The 23,090-nt window shown below is 40.8% G+C and overlaps 1 protein-coding gene across 3 annotated transcripts in view; it reads right to left on the reverse strand.

Annotated features, from left to right (window-relative positions):
• Positions 1 to 23,090, reverse strand: part of ptpn9a (protein tyrosine phosphatase non-receptor type 9a) — a 240,778-nt gene that overhangs the window by 143,496 nt on the left and 74,192 nt on the right. For all 3 annotated transcript variants that reach the window (XM_087982140.1, XM_043680532.2, XM_043680534.2), the window contains 2 exons: positions 14,618 to 14,761; positions 7,644 to 7,733 (listed from right to left, as the gene is read on the reverse strand). In XM_087982140.1, coding sequence (XP_087838266.1) covers positions 7,644 to 7,733; positions 14,618 to 14,671 — 144 coding nt within the window. In that variant the 5' untranslated portion in view covers positions 14,672 to 14,761. The remainder of the gene's footprint in view (positions 1 to 7,643; positions 7,734 to 14,617; positions 14,762 to 23,090) is intronic.

The raw sequence follows: 23,090 nt of genomic DNA on the forward strand, positions 1-23,090 counted from the left end.
CCGAGGGGTCTCGGATTTGCCCGGATGATTATGGTTCATCAGTCAGTGAAGTGGTGCACCTGGAATGTCAAGGGGTGTAATTCGCCAGTCAAATGGAAGAAAATATCAAACATTAAGAAAGAAAAAGTTGATATAGCTCTCCTACCGGAGACACATCTGTTGGATAAAGAACACTTGAAATTACGACATGGTGGATTTGATCAGGCCTTTTTTTCTTCTTTTAGCTCAAAAGGTAGGGGAGTTGTTATTCTTGTTCGGAAGAATTTCCCTTTCAAAATCCTAAATCAGATAAAAGACGAATCTGGACAATATATTCTAATTAAAGCCCTTATAAATGGAAAGGAATATGGGATTTTAAATTTGTACTGCCCCCCGGCACATCCCTTTAAATTTATAAAGGAAACTTTCTCAAAATTGATGGCTCTTGGTGCCCGTCATACAATTATAGAGGGAGATTTTAATTGTATTATGGATCTGGAAATAGATAGGATTCCCAAGAGTACTGCAGGAGCATCTCCCAGATCTAGACAATTGGTGGATTTGAACAAAGAATTAGGATTAGTAGATGTGTGGAGATGTCTTCATCCACAGGGCAGAGATTTTTCTTTTTACTCCAATCCACATAAATGCCATACCAGAATTGATATGTTTTTTGCCCCCTCGATTTTTTTAAATTCCATATCATCCTGTAAAATAGGTAGCATAGCAATTTCCGACCACGCTGCTGCATATATGGAAACCAAGGCGAGGACATCCCCTCGGCATTGGCGTATGGACCCCTTTCTAATGAAAGACAGTAAATTTGTAAAGTACTTCTCTCAAGAATTTAAAACTTTTTTAGAAATTAATTTAGGTACGGCTAGCAACCCATCAATGATGTGGGAGACCATCAAAGCTTACGCGTGAGGTTTGATCATCTCCTACTCAGCGACCCAGAAAAAATTAAAGGGAGAACAACAGCGTCTGCTCGAAGCTCGCTTAAAAGCAGCTGAAACAGCATACGCTGATAGACCTTCTATTATTAAATTGCAAAGGATTACGGCCCTTAGGACAGCTCTAAACACTACGCTTACCCAAACAGCTAAGAGGGAAATATTATTTGCAAAACAAAGGTTATATGAATTTGGCGACAAACCGGGTAGATACTTAGCATTTCTTGCAAAGAAAAAAAAAGGCTCCTCAAACTATCACGTCTATCAAGGAAAGTACGGGTATTTTGACTCATGATCATAAAAAGATTAATGCAAGCTTTAGAAAATTTTATTCTGATTTATATAAATCGCAGGATTGTGAAGACAGGACTAGGAGGATGCAATCACTTTTTAAAAATTTGACCTTTCCGGGCCTAACTCCGGGACAGGTATCGGTCTTAAATGCTCCCCTAACTGTCCAAGAAATACTTGACGCAATCAGGCAACTTCAGAGCGGTAAGGCCCCTGGCCCAGATGGTTTTCAAGCTGAATTCTATAAAGAATTTACAGAAATATTGGCTGGTCCACTTATGGACATGTATAGCTATGCATATAGTCAGGGCTGTCTCCCGCCTTCGCTGAAAGAGGCAAATATCTCTCTTATCCTTAAAAAAGGAAAGGATCCAGAAGATTGTACGTCATATAGACCAATATCCTTGCTAAATGTAGATTTTAAAATTCTTTCTAAAACATAGCATTGAGACTAGAAAGGGTACGGCCACATATCATAAAGGAGGATCAGACGGGGTTAATTAAGGGCCGTAGATCATCCAATAATATTAGAAGGGTTTTGAATATGATTCAAGCCTGCCATCAGGGAAAGATACCAGGAGTAGTAGTTTCATTAGACGCAGAAAAGGCATTCGATAGGGTTGAATGGTCATATTTGTTTTACACATTGGAAAGGTTTGGCATTGGAAAGGTGTTTACCAAATGGGTCTCAATATTGTATAGTGATCCCAAAGCAGTTGTGGTTACCAATTGATTAGGTTCGGATAGCTTCAGTAGGGGCTGCCGTCAGGGATGTCCTCTCTCGCCATTGTTATTTACGCTAATAATTGAACCACTAGCAGAAGCTATACGGACTGATCCTAATATAACGGCCCCGAGGATTGGTACAGGTAAACATAAAATTACCCTGTATGCAGATGATGTTCTTCTATTCCTCAGTATTTTATTCCTCTGATGTCCATACCTCGTTTAATCCAAGTTATTAATACATTTAGCGCATTCTCAGGCTATAAAATTAATTTCTCAAAGTCAGAGGCTATGCCAATGGGTGGCCTTGCTATGAAACCCCACTTAGTGGACGGATCCCATTTTCCCTTTCGTTGGTCCCTGGAGGGTTTCTTATATTTAGGCATTTTTATTACCCCAGTATTTGGTCAGTTATACAAGGCTAACTTTGTGCATTTACTGGAAAGGATAAGGCAGGACCTCCAGCGATGGGGAGACCTTCCAATTTCCTGGCTGGGTAGAATAGCACTAATTAAAATGAACGTCCTGCCCCGTCTCCTACACCCTATGAGAATGCTTCTGGTGATGCTGCCAAGGCTGGCACCTACGTAAATTATATGGCTGGTTGGGTTCCTTTATCTGGAATCATAGACAGCCCCTCATTAAGCTGAAGAAGCTACAGCTTCCACACGCAAGGGGAGGATTGGACTTCCCAGATTTTAGGAAATATCAATTAAGTTCTTTATTAAGTTACATAGCTGATTGGGTCTTGTTTGATCCACAATCAATCTGGTTGGACATCGAGGCTTCTCAAGTAAAATGCCCACTTATTCACCTTTTATTTTCAGACAAGAGGAAAATCATTACGGACCACTGTAAAAACCCTATAATACTAAATACAATTAAAGCTTGGAATATAATGCGGCAAAATGAGGGCAACTCACATAAAACATCCCCCTATGCGCCGATAGTGGGAGCATGGGGATTCCAACCGGGGTTTACAGATGCCTCTTTTAAACTCTGGAGATCCCAGGGGTATCTCATGTCTAGGGGACCTATTTAAAGATGGGGTCCTGATGTCTTTTGAATAGCTGCATCAAAAATTCGGATTACCTAATGGAGACCTCTATCGATTCTTCCAAATTCGAGACTATATACAGAAGAAGACTACGTTATTAGATAGTCTTTATAAATCAGATAGAGAATGTAGAGTACTACGACAATGGGGGTATCCTCCATCAGTACTATTTATCATTTACTAAATGATGAAGTATCGGGAGATATGGACAATCTGCTTAAAACATGGGATCAGGAATTGGGACTAGAAATCTCTACAGATATGTGGAATGACATTTGGGAAAACGCTAGAAGAATCACTATCTGTAACAGAACTCAGGCTATCCAGCTGAAGATACTTCATTGGGCCAATATAGCACCAGATCGATTGGCAAAATTTAGGGCAGGGGCATCTCCTATGTGTCCCAAATGTAAAATAGAGATGGGCACTCTTGTACATTGTCTATGGACCTGTCATAAGATCCGCAGATACTGGACTAAAGTAGCAAGTGCCCTGACAGAAATTTTAGGAACGGAAATTAAAGTGGACCCCGTATCTCTCATTTTAGGCTTTTCGAACTTATCCTCCCTGGACATGCATGGGAAGAGACTATTTTTTATTCTCTCTTTCTGGGCAAGGAAAAATATTTTGGTAAACTGGGTGGCTGAGGGCCCCCCTGGACTTTCAAATTGGCACAGATTAATTATGGAATGTATTCCCCTTGACTTCCTTACAAATATGGTGCACCGAAAGACCGAATTATTTTATAAAATATGGCAGCCCTTCTAGAATTACATGAATACAGATATTTCGGCTATCCTAACAAGAGCTTTTATTTAATTGAGATTACGAACCTGGCCAGTCCGGGGCCCCTTGGGAGAGGAATCCCGCACGAATACGGGTTTTGTTACATTTGATGTTAACACATTCCGAGCATGTACCTCACTACCCAATTTCTATGTTATCTGCTGTTTTTTTTTTCTCTTTATCTTATTTGAATAATGTAAGAGACTTAAATATACACTCCAGTTAGTTGGAGGTTAGATTAGTAGTTAGTTGAGTTTTGTTTTTTTTTTCCTCTGTATTTTTCTTTTGTTAAATTTTGGTTATTATATATTTAAGATTTAATTGTATATCAATGTTTGTACTTGAGAGTTTTGTTTATTTTTGTAAACTTGTAAAACTGTTAAATTTCTAATAAAAATATCTATTAAAAAAAACTTAAACATTTAATTAAAGCTTTAATGTTAAATAACTTTTTCGTATGCCAAGCTTTTGATTTTTCCAGCAACAAAAACTGTCCATTTGATGCAATACTCTGCAAATTAATGCCAAGAGAAGTTAGAGGAACAAATGCATTGCTGGAATCATTTTAGATAAAATACAATTCTAAACTTGATCCAATTCAATGTAATAAATTTTAAGCCTTCAGAAATTTATGATTTTTAGTTTTAAGCTTGTGATCAAAGATGCTTTTACATTGTTGTCACAATTGCCTACAAATAAATCCATGTTAAGTTTCTTCCATCCTAAAGCTGCTACTTCCTGATCGCAAATTTCTTTCACTTTTCTCCTTCCTTATCCTGTCCAAGAAGCACTTATGTAATATCACATCCTTCTCAGGTAGAACGAAGGTGGAGACCTGGAAAAAACCCCAAGGTGGGAGGTAGGAAAGTTTCTGCCTTTCCATCATTGTATCTAAATGAACGAATGAATAAATAAAATTTCACTGCACTTTTGGAATGCATTGTACATACATTTTCCAGTAAATCACAAAGAGTCATTTCTAGAATCTTCCTAACCATGTTTATTTTATACAGTTGTAGTCATGCTCTCTAATCAGGGCATCTCATGTCAATATTGTCCTCTTCATCCCATGGAGCAGTAATTTGAGCTACAGAAAAAAGGTACGATTTTTAATTATGATATGTAGACATTTTTATCTGAAAATGAGCTCATAATTGTGGTAAAATTGATCTACTAACTTCTCAGAGAGGTAACTAGGCCATCACCACTGGGTCAAAGGAGGAAACAAAATTGTGAAAGTTGCCAAAATGGCTCACTGCTGCTCTGACACTCCCAAAACTACTGGGATTTACATCAGGCCTCCAAGGAATATAACAGAGAGGGATGAAAATCTATTTCAACACAGCCAAGAACAGGCATTACTTCTTCAAGAAAGCATCAAGTGTCATGGAAGAGACTGAAGCAAGGACTGCAATCACACAGTCAAGCAGAATAAGAACAAAACCATACTCAAACAAGAGTCAATTAGGGCCAAGATTATTGCAAATATGCCATCACTGCTGCAAACTCAACTTTATCGATCACATCTCTTAGTTGTCCAATCACATAGGATTTACAGCTCAGAGACAGGTTGAACTGGTCTCTACTGGGATTTATACTTTATAGGAGTGCCATCCTGCCTCCCTCTTTATCTCACTTTGTTTGTCCTCCCTCATGTGCTTACCTAGCTACTCTTTAAGTGAATATAGGCAGAACAGTATCCATGAACTGATAATTGGACCCTACTGTATTACCCAGCAACAATGTCAGTATCTGGATTAGTGGTGCTGAAAGAGCACAGCAGTTCAGGCAGCATCCGAGGAGCAGTAAAACCGACGTTTCGGGCAAAAGCCCTTCATCAGGAATAAAGGCAGAGAGCCTGAAGCGTGGAGAGATAAGCTAGAGGAGGGTGGGGTTGGGGAGAAAGTAGCATAGAGTACAATAGGTGAGTGGGGGAGGGGATGAAGGTGATAGGTCGGGGCAGGGGGAGGGTGGAGTGGATAGGTGGAAAATAAGATAGGCAGGTAGGACAAGTCATGGGGACAGCGCTGAGCTGGAAGTTTGGAACTAGGGTGAGGTGGAGGAAGGGGAAATGTGGAAATTGTTGAAGTCCACATTGATGCCCTGGGGTCCAAGTGTTCCGAGGTGGAAGAGGAGGCGTTCTTCCTCCAGGCGTCTGGTGGTGAAGGAGGCCCAGGACCTCCATGTCCTCGGCAGAGTGGGAGGGGTGTTGAAATGTTGGGCCACGGGGCGGTGTGGTTGATAGGTGCGGGTGTCCCGGAGATGTTCCCTAAAGCGCTCTGCTAGGAGGCGTCCAGTCTCCACAATGTAGAGGAGACCGCATCGGGAGCAACGGATACAATAAATGATATTGGTGGATGTGCAAGTAAAACTTTGATGGATGTGGAAGGCTCCTTTAGGGCCTTGGATGGAGGTGAGGGAGGAGGTGTGGGCGCAGGTTTTACAGATCCTGCGGTGGCAGGGGAAGGTGCCAGGATGTGAGGGTAGGTTGTAGGGGGGCATGGACCTGACCAGGTAGTCACGGAGGGAACGGTCTTTGCGGAAGGTGGAAAGGAGTGGGGAGGGAAATATATCCCTGGTGGTGGGGTCTTTTTGGAGGTGGCGGAAATGTCGACAGATGATTTGGTTTATGCGAAGGTTGGTAGGGTGGAAGGTGAGCACCAGGAGTGTTCTGTCCTTGTTACAGTTGGAGGGGTGGGGTCTGAGGGCGGAGGTGCGGGATGTGGACAAGTTGCGTTGGAGGGCACCTGTAACCACGTGGGAAGGGAAATTGCGGTCTCTAAAGAAGGAGGCCATCTGGTGTGTTCTGTGGTGGAACTGGTCCTCCTAGGAGCAAATACGGCAGAGGCGGAGGAATTGGAAATACGGGATGGCATTTTTACAAGAGATAGGGTGGGAAGAGGTGTAATCAAGGTAGCTGTGGAAGTCAGTGGGTTTGTAAAAAAATGTCAGTGTCAAGTCGGTCATCATTAATGGAGATGGAGGGGTCCAGGAAGGGGAGGGAGGTGTCAGAGATGGTCCAGGTAAATTTAAGGTCAGGGTGGAATGTGTTGGTGAAGTTGATGAGTTGCTCAGCCTCCTCGCGGGAGCACGAGGTGGCGCCAATGCAGTCATCAATGTAGCGGAGGAAGAGGTGGGGTGTGGTGCCGGTGTAATTACGGAAGATGGACTGTTCTACGTAGCCAACAAAGAGACAGGCATAGCTGGGGCCCATTTGGGTGCCCATGGCTACCCCTTTGGTCTGGAGGAAGTGGGAGGATTCAAAGGAGAAATTGTTAAGGGTGAGGACCAGTTCGGCCAAACGAATGAGTGTGTCGGTGGAAGGGTACTGTTGGGGACATCGGGAGAGGAAACATCGGGAGGCCCTGGTCATGGCGGATGGAGGTGTAGAGGGATTGGATATCCATGGTGAAGATGAGGCGTTGGGGGCCGGGGAAACGGAAGTCTTGGAGGAGGTGCAGGGCGTGGGTGGTGGCTTGAACGTATGTGGGGAGTTCCTGGACTAGGGGGGATAGGACAGTGTCGAGGTAGGTGGAGATGAGTTCAGTGGGGCAGGAGCATGCTGAGACAATGGGTCGGCCAGGGTGGTCAGGCTTGTGGATCTTGGGAAGGAGGTAGAATCGAACAATGTCAGTAGCTTTCTCTTCAAACTTCTGCCAAAAAGTCCCTGTGGGGTACTATTTAGATCCCTGTTCCCTGGAACTATGATTCCATGTATAAATGTTTAATTCACGATCTGGTGAACTATAAATGCTAAATCATACAGCAAAGGATAACATTTCCTGTTTATGGTGCTCCCAACCACCACCAAGTTGGAAAATCATAAAGGAAAAGACAAACCACAAACTTACCAAGATGGTGAATTTGCCACTCAGCAGTTCAGACCTAAGAGGCTCTTCATGTGGTTTCAACTTCACAATCCCTTCTTTCAACCTTGTATCCTGGAAATAAACCAAAGGTATTTCATTTACTCTATAAAACTGCAAGGTATAAAGAAAAAAAGTGTTCACTCTCACCATGATATTCTACAAATCATTACCCAGCAACCAATCGGTGAAGTATAGTGACCACAAATATATTTTCAAATGACGAGGTACTTTCCTGTAAACTCTATGACTCTAATTCTTTTAAGTGAAGTGTATTGTGTTTCAGCTCTGGCTTTGCAAAGATCACATCAATTTAATTTGTGGGGCTTCTTGATACAAAAGTCTGAATTACTTGTCAACAGTGGATCTTCATATTTAGATATTCAATACATGCAGATAATCTAGAAAAATGGGAATGAAAGAGCTACACATCAGCGACTGTTATGACTTTCATCAAATAAGCGAACTTCAGTTTATCATTTTCATATTCTCAACAACACTTTACCTGCCAAGTTTGAGACAGTGTGATGGCAAGTACCTTTCTTCCTCTTTTAAGATGTATGCATAACTCATTCTCCATTAAAAAAACAATCTAACACATCTAGAATTGACAGATAGATGCAGTGGACCCTAAATCTTATCTCTGATGTTTGCAGCTTCCTTCTTACCCATCATATCCCTGAATTGATAATCTTGGCAGAACTCAAGTTGCACCTGAGCAGAGAAAACCACATGTGCTAGAAACCTGAAATGCAACAATTAAGCTGGCGTTTCAGATACACACAGTTACCTGCAGCATCACAGGCACGTTACCTACATGAGCTGAGAGTGCACCTCCTGCAGTTGATGAAAAACACCAGCTCCTGCCAATGCACTGGAACAGGAAGTAGGTGGAGCTAATGTCATCATTATGCACGGGGACAGGAAACTAGTGCTATTCATTTCTGTGTTGTGCAACTGTTGCTGTTGCCCCTTCCTCAGCACACCCTCTTCTCCCCACTTCCCTTAGGAATTGGAACAGCAGGTGAGGGAGAGAGAATTCTTCCTGAGAGTTTCTGGATTAACAGTTGTCCACCTGCTTTATAAATGGGAGATTTAGACTTAAAAGATGAGGTAGGGGTGGCAGTAAACACAGATGTATACAAAAGAAAAACAGGTTTGATCAATTTCAGCTGTGATAAAAGTTACACACAAAAGGATTGTGCGTCTTTTCTCTCTACAGTTGGATTGGTTATATTGCGCCATAGTCGGTTATAACCATATTATATTCAGCATCAGTTATTTTTGTTGAACTTAAATAATTTTTAAAAAGCATTTAATAGAATAATTCTACTCCACAAAATGCCAATTCCAAAACAATACAAATTTCTTATCCTGCACTTCAACACCAGCACCATGCCAAAAACATAAACTGTCGATCTATGGTGGGAGTGAAGTCCTTTCCAGGGCAATTCAATTTAGAAAACTGTATCTGCTTCTGGACAGGCATCAAGATAGGCAAGGACCTGAACAATCAGATAACTGACAGGAGTCCAATAATTTATTTTAATATGCAATTCATAGTTGACAATAAGGCACTTTGTTGTCCACGTGAAATAATTGCAGCTCCGATGAAGTGACATGCTATTGCACAAGTATAGTTGGGGAGCTACCGTATATACTCGTGCATAGGTCGAGTTTTGGAGACCGTTTTCCAGGCTGAAATTAGGGGGTCGACTTATACACGAGTTATTGTTTGAGGGGATGGAATTCAAGCTTGGCATGAGTCAAAAAAATGAAGAGCCAGATCTCTATATAAAATTATAAACAACAAAAGGAAAAAGAATTATGGCTATTATTGAATATTAATCTGCAAAATAACTGTCTCCATTCTGCTTGCTACAGTAGAATGGTACTGTCGTACCGTTTCCAGTTACCAGTACCGTAATGTGCATGTAGGTGTACATAGATGTGCAAAAGTTAATAGGCATACCAGCAGGTGGTCAGGCCATCTACCTGGGGTATTTGTACAACACACAATTCATGAAATTAAAACAGAGGAACAGTAAAAACAAAAATAGTTTGATAGTATTTTATTAAAAGACAACCGCATGAAACTGTTAATAGTATACGAAAAATACTTTACATTAAAAAAACTAATATTCACAGCAAAAAAAACTCTTCTCACCGTATATCACAAATATTATGGGATAGCTGCTTAAAACTATAAGTTACCAGTAATGCAAAAGTCCATTAGAATCCTTCAAACTCACTGTCCTCATCGGTTGCACCACAGAATAATTCATTCCAGTTGTATGGGTCAACCATATCGTCGTATGGATCATCCTCATCTGCACTGTCAAGGGGATCATCAATTGATTTGTCATCACTTCCATCTGACCATACAGTCATCCTCCGTACCATCGAAAGCATTAGAAATTTCACATTTTTTGAAGGCTTTCACAATGATTTCAGTTTTCATCTCCTTCCAGGACTCAACAATTCACTCACATACAGTTGCAAGTAATGGAGTACACATTGCCACCCTTTGTGAAGCTTTCTTCCCCTTCTTGCATCCAAAGTGTCCCATTTCTTCCGTACTAAATCCTTAAAAGGTCATATGGCCTCCAGGAATCACTGCAATGTCAGAATTGTTAGCTCGAAGTTCACTGATAACACTTATTACTCTGTGTGATCTGAACATATCCCAAAACCAGTAAGCGTTTTTTTCCTTTCTAAGTCCACCTGGTTGCTTATTCCAGACCTCCTTAATCCAAGTCTTGCAGTCACCTTCATCCATCCACCCTTTTTAATGGATGAGGACAACAATGCCTTTGGGAAATTTCTGTTTGGGCAGAGTTTTCCACTTAAAAATCACCAAAGGCTTTAATTTTGTTCGATCTGCCATACAACCAAGTACCACAGGGAATCAACTCCTTTCATGACACTAGTCTTAACCAAAACTGTTTTTGCTCCAATCTTGGTTAGAGACAAAAAAAAACTGCAGGTGCTCCACTCTTGTCCACAGTTCTGTTGTCTGCCATATCAAAGTTCATTGGAGTTTCGTCCAGATTGCCGATGCATGCGAACCTGTACCCATTTTCCTTCCAAGTTCTGACGACAAAGCGATGGACCCTATTAACCTTGTCGTTAAGTTCTGCTGGTAGATGTTGGGCAATCTTGGTTTTCTGTCTAAGCACTGGATCATACCTTTTCATAAACCTACTGTACCATCCAGCACTGGCTTTGAAATCACTGAATCCATTTTTTTTGCTTCATTTTTGGCATGCATTCTTATACACTGTCGAGTCAGTATGCTTCCAGTCGGACAACACTGAATTATCCAGTCAGCAATCTTTTCTTCTGGTTGTGGCCACTGGTTCAGCTTTCCTCGGTTTGCATACTTCTGTTTTGGCATAGCCTTTAACTGTGTAGCTTTTTTCCTCCAAGCTCGGACAGGTTTTTCAGAAACACAGAATTCCTTTGCAGCTACGCTATTGTTATTCTTCTCTGCAACTACAATAACTTTCAGTTTAAACGGTGGTGCATACTGGTTTCTTCGGAATGCCGTTTTGTCAGCAAAGTTTGGGGGAGTTTCACAACATGTTCAAAGCACAACTGTATGCAACACCTACTTCTAAGAAAATGAGGCAACAGCAGGGAGACAAGGTCGAGGGCTGCCATAAGATGCTTTTATATTTGCATGCACAGGTCAAATATGTGTATGTAAATATTACATAGAAATATATATATATATATATATATATATATACATACACACACACACACATTGCAGATATAGTTATCAACACTAAATTTAACGATTTGAAAATCACATTGAGCATATACTGGTGTGCGTAACATGTGATGACACAGGTATTGAATCAAAAATGTGTATTTGGATCAAAAATGTGCAAATTATGGCCTTTAAGGATGTATATATGGTTAGGAAAAAAACCCCTGAAAAACTAGGGTCGACTTATATGAAACATACCAGATTTTTGGCCAAAAATAAGGGTCCAACGTATACATGAGGTTGGCATATGCACGGGTATATACGGTATATGCGAAACAAAACATTACAGTCCTCAAGCTGCATTTGGCATTGGAGAAGGAATGAGTCAAAATTACTTTCAGGCTGTACAGTTACATGACTGCGTCAGCACACAAGCCAAGTGAAATGTTGGTAGGCTTCCACAGATGGAATGGAGGACAGTGCACAACACATTAAATGTAATTCTAATCAGAATACAAGACAAGGGTTGGTCTGGCGTTACTTGTTGTGTTCCTAATTCTGAGTTGGCAGCAATGACTTAGAATGCCTTTAATTTCTAGCACAGAATGCAGCAACCTAATCCAGTCTATCCACAACTATGTTTTTATTCAGGGCGAAAGCAGGGTAGAAGTGGAATCAACAGCTGTGGGAAAGAATTTGTCCTTTGCACATGGCTTATGAATTACTGTGTGGGATCTGAATTTTTGGATACCCTCCAATTGGACTTTAGGCAGTTTGTCTTCATCTACTGCTTGAATCCCAAAAGGAGCTGAAAACAGGAGACATACACAAACAAATGCACACATAGATAAGTACAGCAGTCTTTCTAACTAGGTCAGTAAAACTCAACATGGAGTGAATAGCAGTTTCTTCTCAATATCTTTTTCTTGAATAAGTTCAGTAATAAACAAATTGTCGGTGGCCATGCATTGTTTATCTTTAAGAAATGTACCCTTTCCCTCGCCTTATGGTTTTCCATTGCCGCCTTCTACTTAAGCAGCGATAGAAACAAATAAAATGGAAAAGACACAAATATAAGAAAATTATCAACTCAAAAGCTGCAGTCTCAAACAGAATTATTCATCTATTCGAAACCTCAAATGTTGAACGCACTCACATTTGGTGACTCCCTCACAAAAGAATAACCAAGTTAAAAGGGGATACTTTTGTTTAAGCAAACTAGGAGACAAGCTAACTGAGAAAACAGCCAGCCATTAGGTATCACCAAGTTTGGTCTTAAAAACACTGATGTCTGTTGAAGGAAGGAAAAGGAATGGATGTGGTATAGGAGAGATTTCACAGCTTTGACAAGGAAAGGTGTGTGACTATTGTCATGGTCGCCACATAGACCAATAACCTAAAAGATCTAAAGTTACCAAACTAAGCAAGCAAAGGAAAACAACTAACAGCATTTCACTTGTTACATCTTTTACTTTAACAATCAAACCAAAATCAATGTAAATGAAATACAAATTTACAGAGAGAAAGTGAGGGCTGCAGATGCTAGAGATCAGAGCTGAAAATGTGTTGCTGGAAAAGCGCAGCAGGTCAGGCAGCATCCAAGGAACAGGAGAATCGACGTTTTGGGCTTAAGCCCTTCTTCAGGAATCCAAATTTACAGGCAAACTGTCTTCAGCAGAAATCATAAACTACACTTTACCAAGCCAACAATGACCAATCCTACAGATTTTCTGGCAGTACCCTTAACACACATGGTACTCCATGGCACTATAAAGGTTTTACAAAACTCAGGTAGTTCCTCAGGTAGAGTTCAACTTCTTAAATTCACACAAGAATTGGTCATTGAGCTGCCTCCAACGGAAGCTTTTTTTTAGCCAAGTTCCACTGTCACAGTCATCGCCAAAAGTCATCACAATTCACAGAACCTTAACATGGATCACAAAACTGAGCCCAAGAGAACTTTTGTCAGTTAACAATATTAAGAAATATAGAACCAAAGTAGGGAAAATGGGAATTAATAGCTATGGGGACTTGAGAAGCTGAATATTCAAGAGCCAGCATTAATCTGAAGGAAGCACAAACTTTCCATGCCATATGACACTATATAAAAAGCAACTAGTGTCAAAGGACCAGTAAAAAGTTAGTAACAAAACTATATTCCTCCCATCCCTTGTATTTTGAACAGTTGTTCAAGATAAGAACCAAAGAAATAAGAATAGACAATATATATTTTATCAAGCCCGTTCCATCATTCACTCATGACAACTCTCTACCTCAGCTCTATTCTCCTATTCTCCCCCATTCCCGATATCCTTAGGTTTACAGTACAATGAGTTTGATGGTTAAAAACATGCACAGAATCCAACAGAAGGGAGGGGAAGGTAAGTCTTGCTGATATTTAAACACTCTCCCATCTCTTTAGCTCATTTAAACAAAATCCCAGGGAAACATCCTAATTTGCTTAAATATTAACACTTTAAGCAAAGAACAACAACAGAATAAAGAAAACTTAAAAAAGAAATACTTTCTCACTTTTCTTTTTGAAAGTACACTTTCGAGATGCATGTACGAAATTAAGGCTCCAATTGAGATTATTTAATTCCTTCATGATGTCAGGGTTCAAGGACTTTTGTTGCCAGTATAACTTCTTCCTGTTTGAACATATTTGCTGATCATTTATTTGCAAAAGTAATGAACTGGGTGAATGCGATCTATCTGCTTCATATTTGCATAACCATAAATCCTTCAATGGAACATATGATGCAAAAACAAAGAACGTCGATGTTCAGCACAAATAAACTGCAGAACACTCAAAATTAATGCAAAATAGTGTTACCCATTATGCAAGTAATCGAGAAAACAAGGGTGATGATATCATAATCCACTCCTTTCCCCACATGCAGACTGCTCAGTGTGCACAAAACAAATCTATTTCTCTCTCAAATACACATATTCACAGATACATGTCATAATGGGACAATGTTTTTTTTCAATTCAGATTCCACAGAACCAGGTTATGTTACTCAGAGATCAAAAGACTGACAACCTACATAATCTTGCAAGAATCATTAACAATAAGAACTAGGTAAAAACAATGACTGCAGATGCTGGAAACCAGATTCTGGATTATTGGTGCTGGAAGAGCACAGCAGTTCAGGCAGCATCCGAGGAGCTGCTGCCTGAACTGCTGTGCTCTTCCAGCACCACTAATCCAGAATCCATTAACAATAAGAAGTCAGCCTACCCGGTATGAGTGGAATAGTTCAATGGCACGGTAAACGTCAAATTTTCTGGCCATTAGAAATTTGACTGCTGCGTTCCAGGACAGGGGAGAGACACCATGTTGCGTTGTCCACTTGTTGATCTCTTCTAGAAACTGCTGGGTGGCCTGCAAGACAAACAAAAACAATCACAAGTAAAATATGGCTTGACGGGCAGGCAGATGGGGACACACACACAAAACCTAAAATGAGCCCCAAATTCCTAACAAATCCCGACTTTTCACTCAATCTGAAGTCTAACATAGAAAGTGAGAGCAGAATTTGTAATCCTTTCAAAGCAAGATTAGAGACACCATCAGCTCCTTGACTGAAGTTCACATCTTAGCTGAAAATGTGTTGCTGGAAAATCGCAGCAGGTCAAGCAGCATCCAAGGAGCAGGAGAATCAAAGTTTCGGGCATGAGCCCTTCTTCAGGAATCTTCAGTGAAAGAAACGCAGAAACATTGCCCAAGAGCCCAAGAGTTCAGTAACAACTAGAATCAGAGATGAGTTTCTAAATACACACAAGGAGGAAACTGCTGCAGAGAAATGTTTTACTATCGTGCTTAGAATAGTGTGAATCCTCACTAGGAAATTTTCAGCCAGATGGGTTGCATCTGGGATAATCCACGTTGTCAATTTCATCAGCTTCCTCATCTCCCCTCCCCCTACCTCAACCCAGGTCCAACCCTCCAACTTAGCACCACCCTCTTGAATTGTCCTACCTGTCCATCTTCCGTCCCACCTATCCGCTCCACTCTCCACTCCAACTAATTGCAACATTTAAAAGGCACCTGGATGGGTATATGAATAGGAAGGGTTTGGAGGGATATGGGCCGGGTGCTGGCAGCTAGGACTAGATTGGGTTGGGATATCTGGTCGGCATGGACAAGTTGGACCGAAGCGTCTGTTTTCATGTTGTACATCTCCACAACTCTATCACCATCACCCCGCCAGCTTTATTCACCTCCTAGCATTCCTAGCTACCCTCCCCCCAGCCCCCGCCCCCGCCCTCCTCACATTTATCTCTCAGCCCCCTTGGAGCCCCCACATTCCTGAAGAAGAGTTTATGCTCGAAACATCAACTCTCCTGCTCCTTGGATGCTGCCTGACCGGCTGTGGTTTTCCAGTACCACACTTTTAGTCACTGAAAGCTGTTTTCATTGCTCATCTCTAGTTATCCAAAGTAGCTGAGTTTTGTACTTTGGTTATTGACAGTTTCGCTGGAAAAACTCCCATAGTTGAGTCACAGATTCCAGGATTTTGACCAGCAATGAAGAAGGAAAACTATTGGCCAAATAGTGACTTGGAGATGGATGGCAATCGCAGAGTTTTGCTCCTCTTGCCCTTCTTAGTAGCGAGCCTAGGAAGTGAAGCTGAACTAAGTAGCATGTCACAACTCATTGTATCTCTGTAAACTTACACCAGCAAGTTTGTTGGGGGTGTTAAAGAATCATAGATCAAATTCTCATGCAAAGACTTTCACAGCTTCTTGTTGTGAGGATATAAATACGCAGCTACCTTCCGGAAAGTTTATTAAGCTAAGCTCCTTGCCCCCAGAATCCAGTTGATAAATGTCTTTAGATGTAAATCAGAAAGAGAATGTCACCCTCTCTATTCCTTCACATACTGTATGTGAAGAACTAACAAACAGTACTTTAATAACAAAACATCAATTGTGCAGGCTAGCTAACCTGTTGAAGTATGGTAAGTTTACCAAATTGAAGCAGAAGATCCCACTTTGGAAATTATTTATGAATTCATTCTCTGGGTGTTGCAGAGACACAATTTAATAAAGAGAAAGTTTTCCAAGGTTTTGAAGGCTGGGATTAAGGCAGAGAGATTATTGACCGGAAATAAAAGATCAGATTGTCTATCTTTTAGGGAAAGAACGTAAATAATAAAATGGAAACCAAAGACATGTCAGTACATTTTCGTTAAAATCAAAATGTATTTGAATTGCTGGGAAGCATACAACTTTCTGAGCTCTTGGGTTTCCAAGGTCAAGTTCTATTCATCATCGCCCTGTCTAGATTCTTGGAATGCAAAGTAAATCTTCAGGATTATTGCAAACTTAAAATAGTCAGTTAAAGACTTGGGGTCATGTCCAACACACCACACATTTCTTAACAAGCTAATTTAAAAGTCAGTGTGGACTTGTTGAGCCAAATGATCTGTTTCCACACTGCAGGGATTCTATGATAAAACCAATATGCTCTAAGATTGCTGCGGATCGGAGTGCCCCATTTGACCTTGGCTCGAAAACTGAGCAGGACAAAAAACAAGATCCCCTCCCTGGCAAGTGCCACAGTAACAGCTTATAAAAACGTACAGGTCAAGCTGTACATTGAATTGACACCAGCTTCTGCTATTTTCATTTATACATTCTCTAGGCACATCTTTTGTTACTTTACTTGGCCATCGCATGCATTTTGGGCTGGCAGCATAACCCCTTCCTGATGGAGAAGGGCAGAGAGAGAGCACAAAAGATCGAGCATGCGAGAGAGAGACAGAGAGAGAGAGAGAGCGTGAGAGAGAGAGATTTTGCAGGTGTAATTTGTTGGTTGCATGGCTTTTATCTCTTCTAAAGGGGCAAAATATAAGAACCCAAAGGTTACTTTCACTCAATCTGCAAGCAATTGATGAGTCCAGTTTAACAGCACTGGCTCATTACCTAGTAATACACAAATTCTAACGCAGAAACCGCTGAGTTACCATCAAATGTCACAAAGTGCAATCTACAAAATGCTTGTGTTTTGATTTTGGGAGAATCTCATGCCCTACACCTGAATACTCCTAAACACTGGCTAGACTTTCTCTAGCTCCCATTTTTTGTTAGACCGGAAGTTGGACATCTAGGAAGAATCTGAATCCATGCATATTCAAGTCTTTACCCATTTTCCAGGATCTGGTTATAGATGCTCAGAAACGGCACACACCTCTGAATGACAGGAACTAAAACAAATAGAAAATAGTGAGAATAGTGACTCAGCAAGTCAAGCAAAGTGTATAAAGAGGAAGACAGACTAATGTTTCACATCTGCGCAAAGATCAGATGTGGAACATTAGCTTGGTTTCCCTGTCCTCAGCACAGGACATCTTTAGAGGAAAATCCATTCATTGCAGTTAAATATAAAAATCTGCCAATTTTGACATCTCATCCAATCCTCTTACAACACACAATAGCACCTATTTTGTCATAACTAATCATGAGAGATATCAAATAAGATTAAACCCTTCCTAGTTTTTGATCACACACCTCATCCTGACCTACAACTCAAAAACTTAGAACCACCAGTTAAGAAGCCTCAACTATCACTCTGCCTTTTACCTTAGGACAATCTCAATGCGCTGCCGTAAAGCAGATTCGTCCCATGGATGGCATGACTAGGCAAATTAGCCACAAAGTCCATTTATAACCAGAACAACAAAAGAAAGGTATTTATTTTGGAACTGAAAAGTTTAAAAGGCCCAAAAAACACTATTGTCTGAGCTGAGCATAGCTGCTCATCTTCTGACCTGGGGATATATATTTAAAATATTTCATCAACAATCAAAGAATACAAGGAGAACAATTTTCCACTGTGAGTTATAAATGATTTAGAACGGACTGCCTGAAAGGGTGGTTAAAGTCAATTCAAATAGAATTTGGATACCTACTCTAAAATCGATTAACTTGCAGAGGTTTGAGCAAAGATCAGGGATTAGGACTAATAGGACCTTCAACAGGTGATGGGGACCAGATAGCGTCCATCTGCAGGAAGGGATTTTACCATTCTACATCACTTAATCCATTTGCTTCAGAAATATGCCTAATTTGTTCTGGAAAGAAGACACTAAAGTAGGTTGCATCTGCTATGAATGTCAGCGTGGGATACGTCATGAATGCTATATGCCTTCCTGAGAGCCAGTCACTAGTGGAGATAATGGGGATCTAGGTTAAGGTTGCTGACCTTCATCTGCATGAGTGGTCAGGAAGAAGGCAAGAGGAGTGGAAGGGGAAAGACAGCCCACAGTTTACTGACATAACATACAAGCACAAGTGCTGGCTGTTAGCGGAGATAAATAGACAAGTCTATATGCACTGGGGACTGTGGAAATGGATTTAAAACACTTCTATTTAATCTTTGATTGTAAATCCGTTAAATCACTGTTCCTGAACTTTGCATGAACCACGAGACACAAAATCAGCTATTTGACAAACATCTTATTGACAGGACAAATAAGACACATGGAGGAATGTGTCTTACAAGAAAGACCTGGTCCACACTACAAAGTTTCAACTTTGACAAAAATATGTTGCAATTACAAACAGATGAACTGTAAGAGGCCTCAGTCATATCTGTATAGAAACACTGCATTTGCAGTACTGAAATGATTCAGCACTAAGCCACCTTGGTTAAAGCATGTAAGAGTTTCACTCACTGGTTGTCTTTGCTGATGATTTCTAAGAATTATTAGTCATATAGAAAAAGCCCACATTGTACACCGATACGTAGCCACAGATAGTGATCAATCCTGCACATGCAAAGCAATACAGCACCAGTGATTGCACTCCACCACAACCTCAACTTATAACACAGGAGCTACTGTGCATCTGCATTATTAAAACAGTTGCTGCTGTGTTTTATAGATATTACTCATTTCACAATGCAGACACAAAGTCATTCATAAAAAAGAACCACAACTCAGCACTTCAAAATCGCAAACAGCATACATACAGGCTTCCAAGGTTGTGAATTGCGCCTGGCATCAAGTGTAGACAGACTACTATGAGCTGACTAAGATATTGATATGACCTTCAGAATATTTGTTAGAAGCTTCAGTCTAAGTTTAAGGAAGCTATGCTTGCTCTGGTTATCTTTTGCAAGATTACAGAAATATTTAGCTGTAAAGCTGCTAAAATATCACAAGGATGCATTCAATTGACTGAAGTCTATTTCTCACTGTTGGGACACTCATTGGAAAGAACTGGTTGCAGCAAAAGGAGAATAAGGGAGGGATGAAGTAGAGCAAATACTGAACTTTCTCCAGCTGTCGAGCAACAAAGCAATAAACGTAGTCGGTTGCCTTTTTTTGGTCACGTGTTGTGTTACAGATAGGGAAGTGCAAAACACTCAAACTTCAATATTGAAACATAGAAGATTGGAAGAGTGGACCATTCAACCCCTTGAGCCTGCTTCATTATTCAATATGATTATGATTGATCATCAAGCTCAATACCCTGATCCTACCCTTCCCCCATATCACTTGATCCCTTTAGCCACAAGAGTTATATGTGGTTTCTTCTTGAAAACACAACAGTGTTTTGGTTAGGCCACTGTTGGAATATTGCATGCAGTTCTGGTCTCCTTCCTATTGGAAAGATGTTGTGAAACTTGAAAGGGTTCAGAAAAGATTTACAGGGTTGGAGGATTTGAGCTATAGGGAGAGGCTGAACAGGCTGGGGCTGTTTTCCCTGGAGTGTTGGAGGCTGAGGGGTGACCTTATAGAGGTTTACAAAATTATGAGGGGCATGGATAGGGTAAATAGGGGATGGGGAGTCCAGAACTAGAGGGCATAGGTTGAGGGTGAGAGGGGAAAGATATTAAAGAGACCTCAGGGGCAACTTTTTCACGCAGAGAGTGGTACGTGTATGGACTGAGCTGCCAGAGGAAATGGTGGGGGCTAGTACAATTGCAACATTTAAGAGACATTTGGATGGGTATATGAATAGGAAGGGTTTGGAGGGATATGGGCCGGGTGCTGGCAGGTGGGACTAGATTGGGTTGGGATATCTGATCGGCATGGACAGGTTGGACCGAAGGGTCTGTTTCCATGCTGTACATCTCTATGACTATGATTTTCTGTGGTCATGATTTCCATGGACCGCACCCCCCCTCCCCCCCCCAATTCTCTGGGAAGAAATTTCTCCTCATCTCAGTCCTAAAACATTTACCCTTATCCTGAAATTATAACTCTTGGTTCTGGACTCCTCCATCATTGGGAATACCCCTTCTGCATCTAACTTGTCTGGTCCTATTAGAATTTTATGGACTTGCATGAGATCTCTCCTCTTTATTTTAAACCTCCAGTGAATACAATCATAATTGGCTCAGTCTCTCCTCATACTTCAGTCCTACCACCCCAGAAATCAATTTGGTTAGCCTTCACTGCACTCGCTCTATAGAGAGAGCATCATTTCAGAGATATGGAGACCAAAACTGCATACAATATTCCAGGTGTGGCCTCAAGTGCCGTGTATAATTGCAGCAAGTCATCTTTGTTCCTATGCTAGAATCCTCTTACTATGAAAGCCTTCTTTACTACCTGTAGCATGTGCGTGCTTACTTTCAGTGACTCATGCACAAAGGCACCAATGTCTAGATGAACCATGACCAAAACAAAAAGAATTCTTTGGGCATTTCAAAGTTTTGAAACAAATAGACTAAGTGGAGTACAGTCATAGAGTCATAGATGTACAAAATGGAAACAGAGCCTTCGGTCCAACCCAATCTAGTTCCACCTGCCAGCACCCTGCCCATATCCCACCTCCCAACTCCTGTACTCAATACTCTGACCAATAAAGGAAAGCATACCAAACACCTTCTTCACTGTCCTATCTACCTGCAACTCCACTTTCAAGGAGCTATGAACCTGCACTCCAAGGTCTCTTTGTTCTGCAACACTCCCTAGGACCTTACCATTAAGTGTATAAGTCCTGCTAAGATTTGCTTTCCCAAAGTGCAGCACTTCACATTTATCTAAATTAAACTCTGCCACTTCTCAGCCCACTGGCCCCTCTGATCAAGGTCCCGTTGTAGTCTGAGGTAACCTTCTTTACTGTCCGCTACACCTCCAATTTTGGTGTCATCTGCAAACTTACTAACTATACCTCTTATGCTCACTTCCAAATAATTTATATAAATCACGAGAAGTAGTGGACTCAGCACCGATCCTTGTAGCCCACTGGTCACAGGCCTCCAATCTGAAAAACAACCCTCCACTACCACCCTCTTTTGTTCAATCTTTGAGCCAGTTCTGTATCCAATGGCTAGTTTTCCCTGTATTCCATGAGTTCTAATCTTGCTAACCAGACTCCCATGAGGAACCTTGACGAACGCCTTACTGAAGTCCATATATATCACAACAACCACTCTGCCCTCATCGATCCTCTTTATTACTTCTTCAAAAAACTCATTCAAGTTTGAGAGACATGATTTCCCACACACAAAGCCATGTTGACGATCCCTAATTACTCCCTGCCTTTCTAAACACATGTTCATCCTGTCCTTCAGGATTCCCTCCAACAACTTGCCCACCACCGACATCAGGCTCATCAAATTGAACTAGGAATTTTCCTTCAATAGTATAGATCAAACTTGCAGTTTCTCCATGTATAAGAATAAGGGCATCAATTCATGGAACAGCACCAACTGAAAGTTCATCTCCTAGTCACTCACCATCCTGGCCAAGTACAGTTACTTCACAGACACTGGGCCAAAACCAGAGAACTCCTTCTGAACAGGGCCTGAATAGATGAAGTGCAGCCGTTCAAGAAATTGCATTATGGCTACCTTTCCAAGGGTAAATAGGTAATAACAATGCCCATGTCTCAAGAATGAATGAAAAAATAACAGTCCCAATTAGACTTCTGGGATGACATTCTAGTGTGGCGTGCTAAGCTCACATACTGGATCATGCTGCTTCTGGCACACAAGTGACTCTATTCACTCATACATTACACAAAGAAATTGCCAGAATGTAAGACCACATCTATTGAAAACTTAAGTTCAGAGAGTGATGCAAATTTACAACTCGAATCCACAATTTAAAAAGCAAACTTGCATTGATCTGGGTATCACAAAGACCTGATCAATCAATTATATAATTTTTAAACTAGCAACCGCTACATGGAAGTCAATTAGTTGAGTTGAATTTCTTGGACACGAAAATGACCAGCATATATACCTGAAGTTACCATTTTCCATGGACTGTTTGAGTAGTGAAGACACTTGCAAATTGAAATATCTGTTGAATATTTCAGAAAGTTACAGAAGCAAAAAGATGATTTAAATTGATAAACTTTAGAAAGCCTTCTGAGAAAGGTAAATAACAGTTTGCATGTACAGGGAAGGAGAATAAGAGCACATTCCAAGCAAAAGCTAAATAGCAATCATCTTGAGAACTTTAGTCCACTACCCACCTTCCAATGAGCCCCCACCTTCCCCACAAGGTTTGATACCATCTTCCACTCACCCACATTCTTTTTCGCAAATTGGTCATATTTGACATCTCACACTTATGAGAAATATCAAACTAAATGAGTAAACACTTCTGAAATGAAATTATTTTGATAGGTTACATTTACTGTTATTAAAAAAAAGTTTATACATGAAGTGGGACTTGTCAAATTAACTAAATAGTGCTAGTCAGAAGAATGGATCATGGAAACCTATTGTGTATGTTAGAACTGCC

This window comes from Chiloscyllium plagiosum, unplaced genomic scaffold (assembly GCF_037043375.1).
Source record: "Chiloscyllium plagiosum isolate Xiang-an unplaced genomic scaffold, Cpla_swu_hap1 HiC_scaffold_42, whole genome shotgun sequence".
Classification (NCBI taxonomy): Eukaryota; Metazoa; Chordata; class Chondrichthyes; order Orectolobiformes; family Hemiscylliidae; genus Chiloscyllium; species Chiloscyllium plagiosum.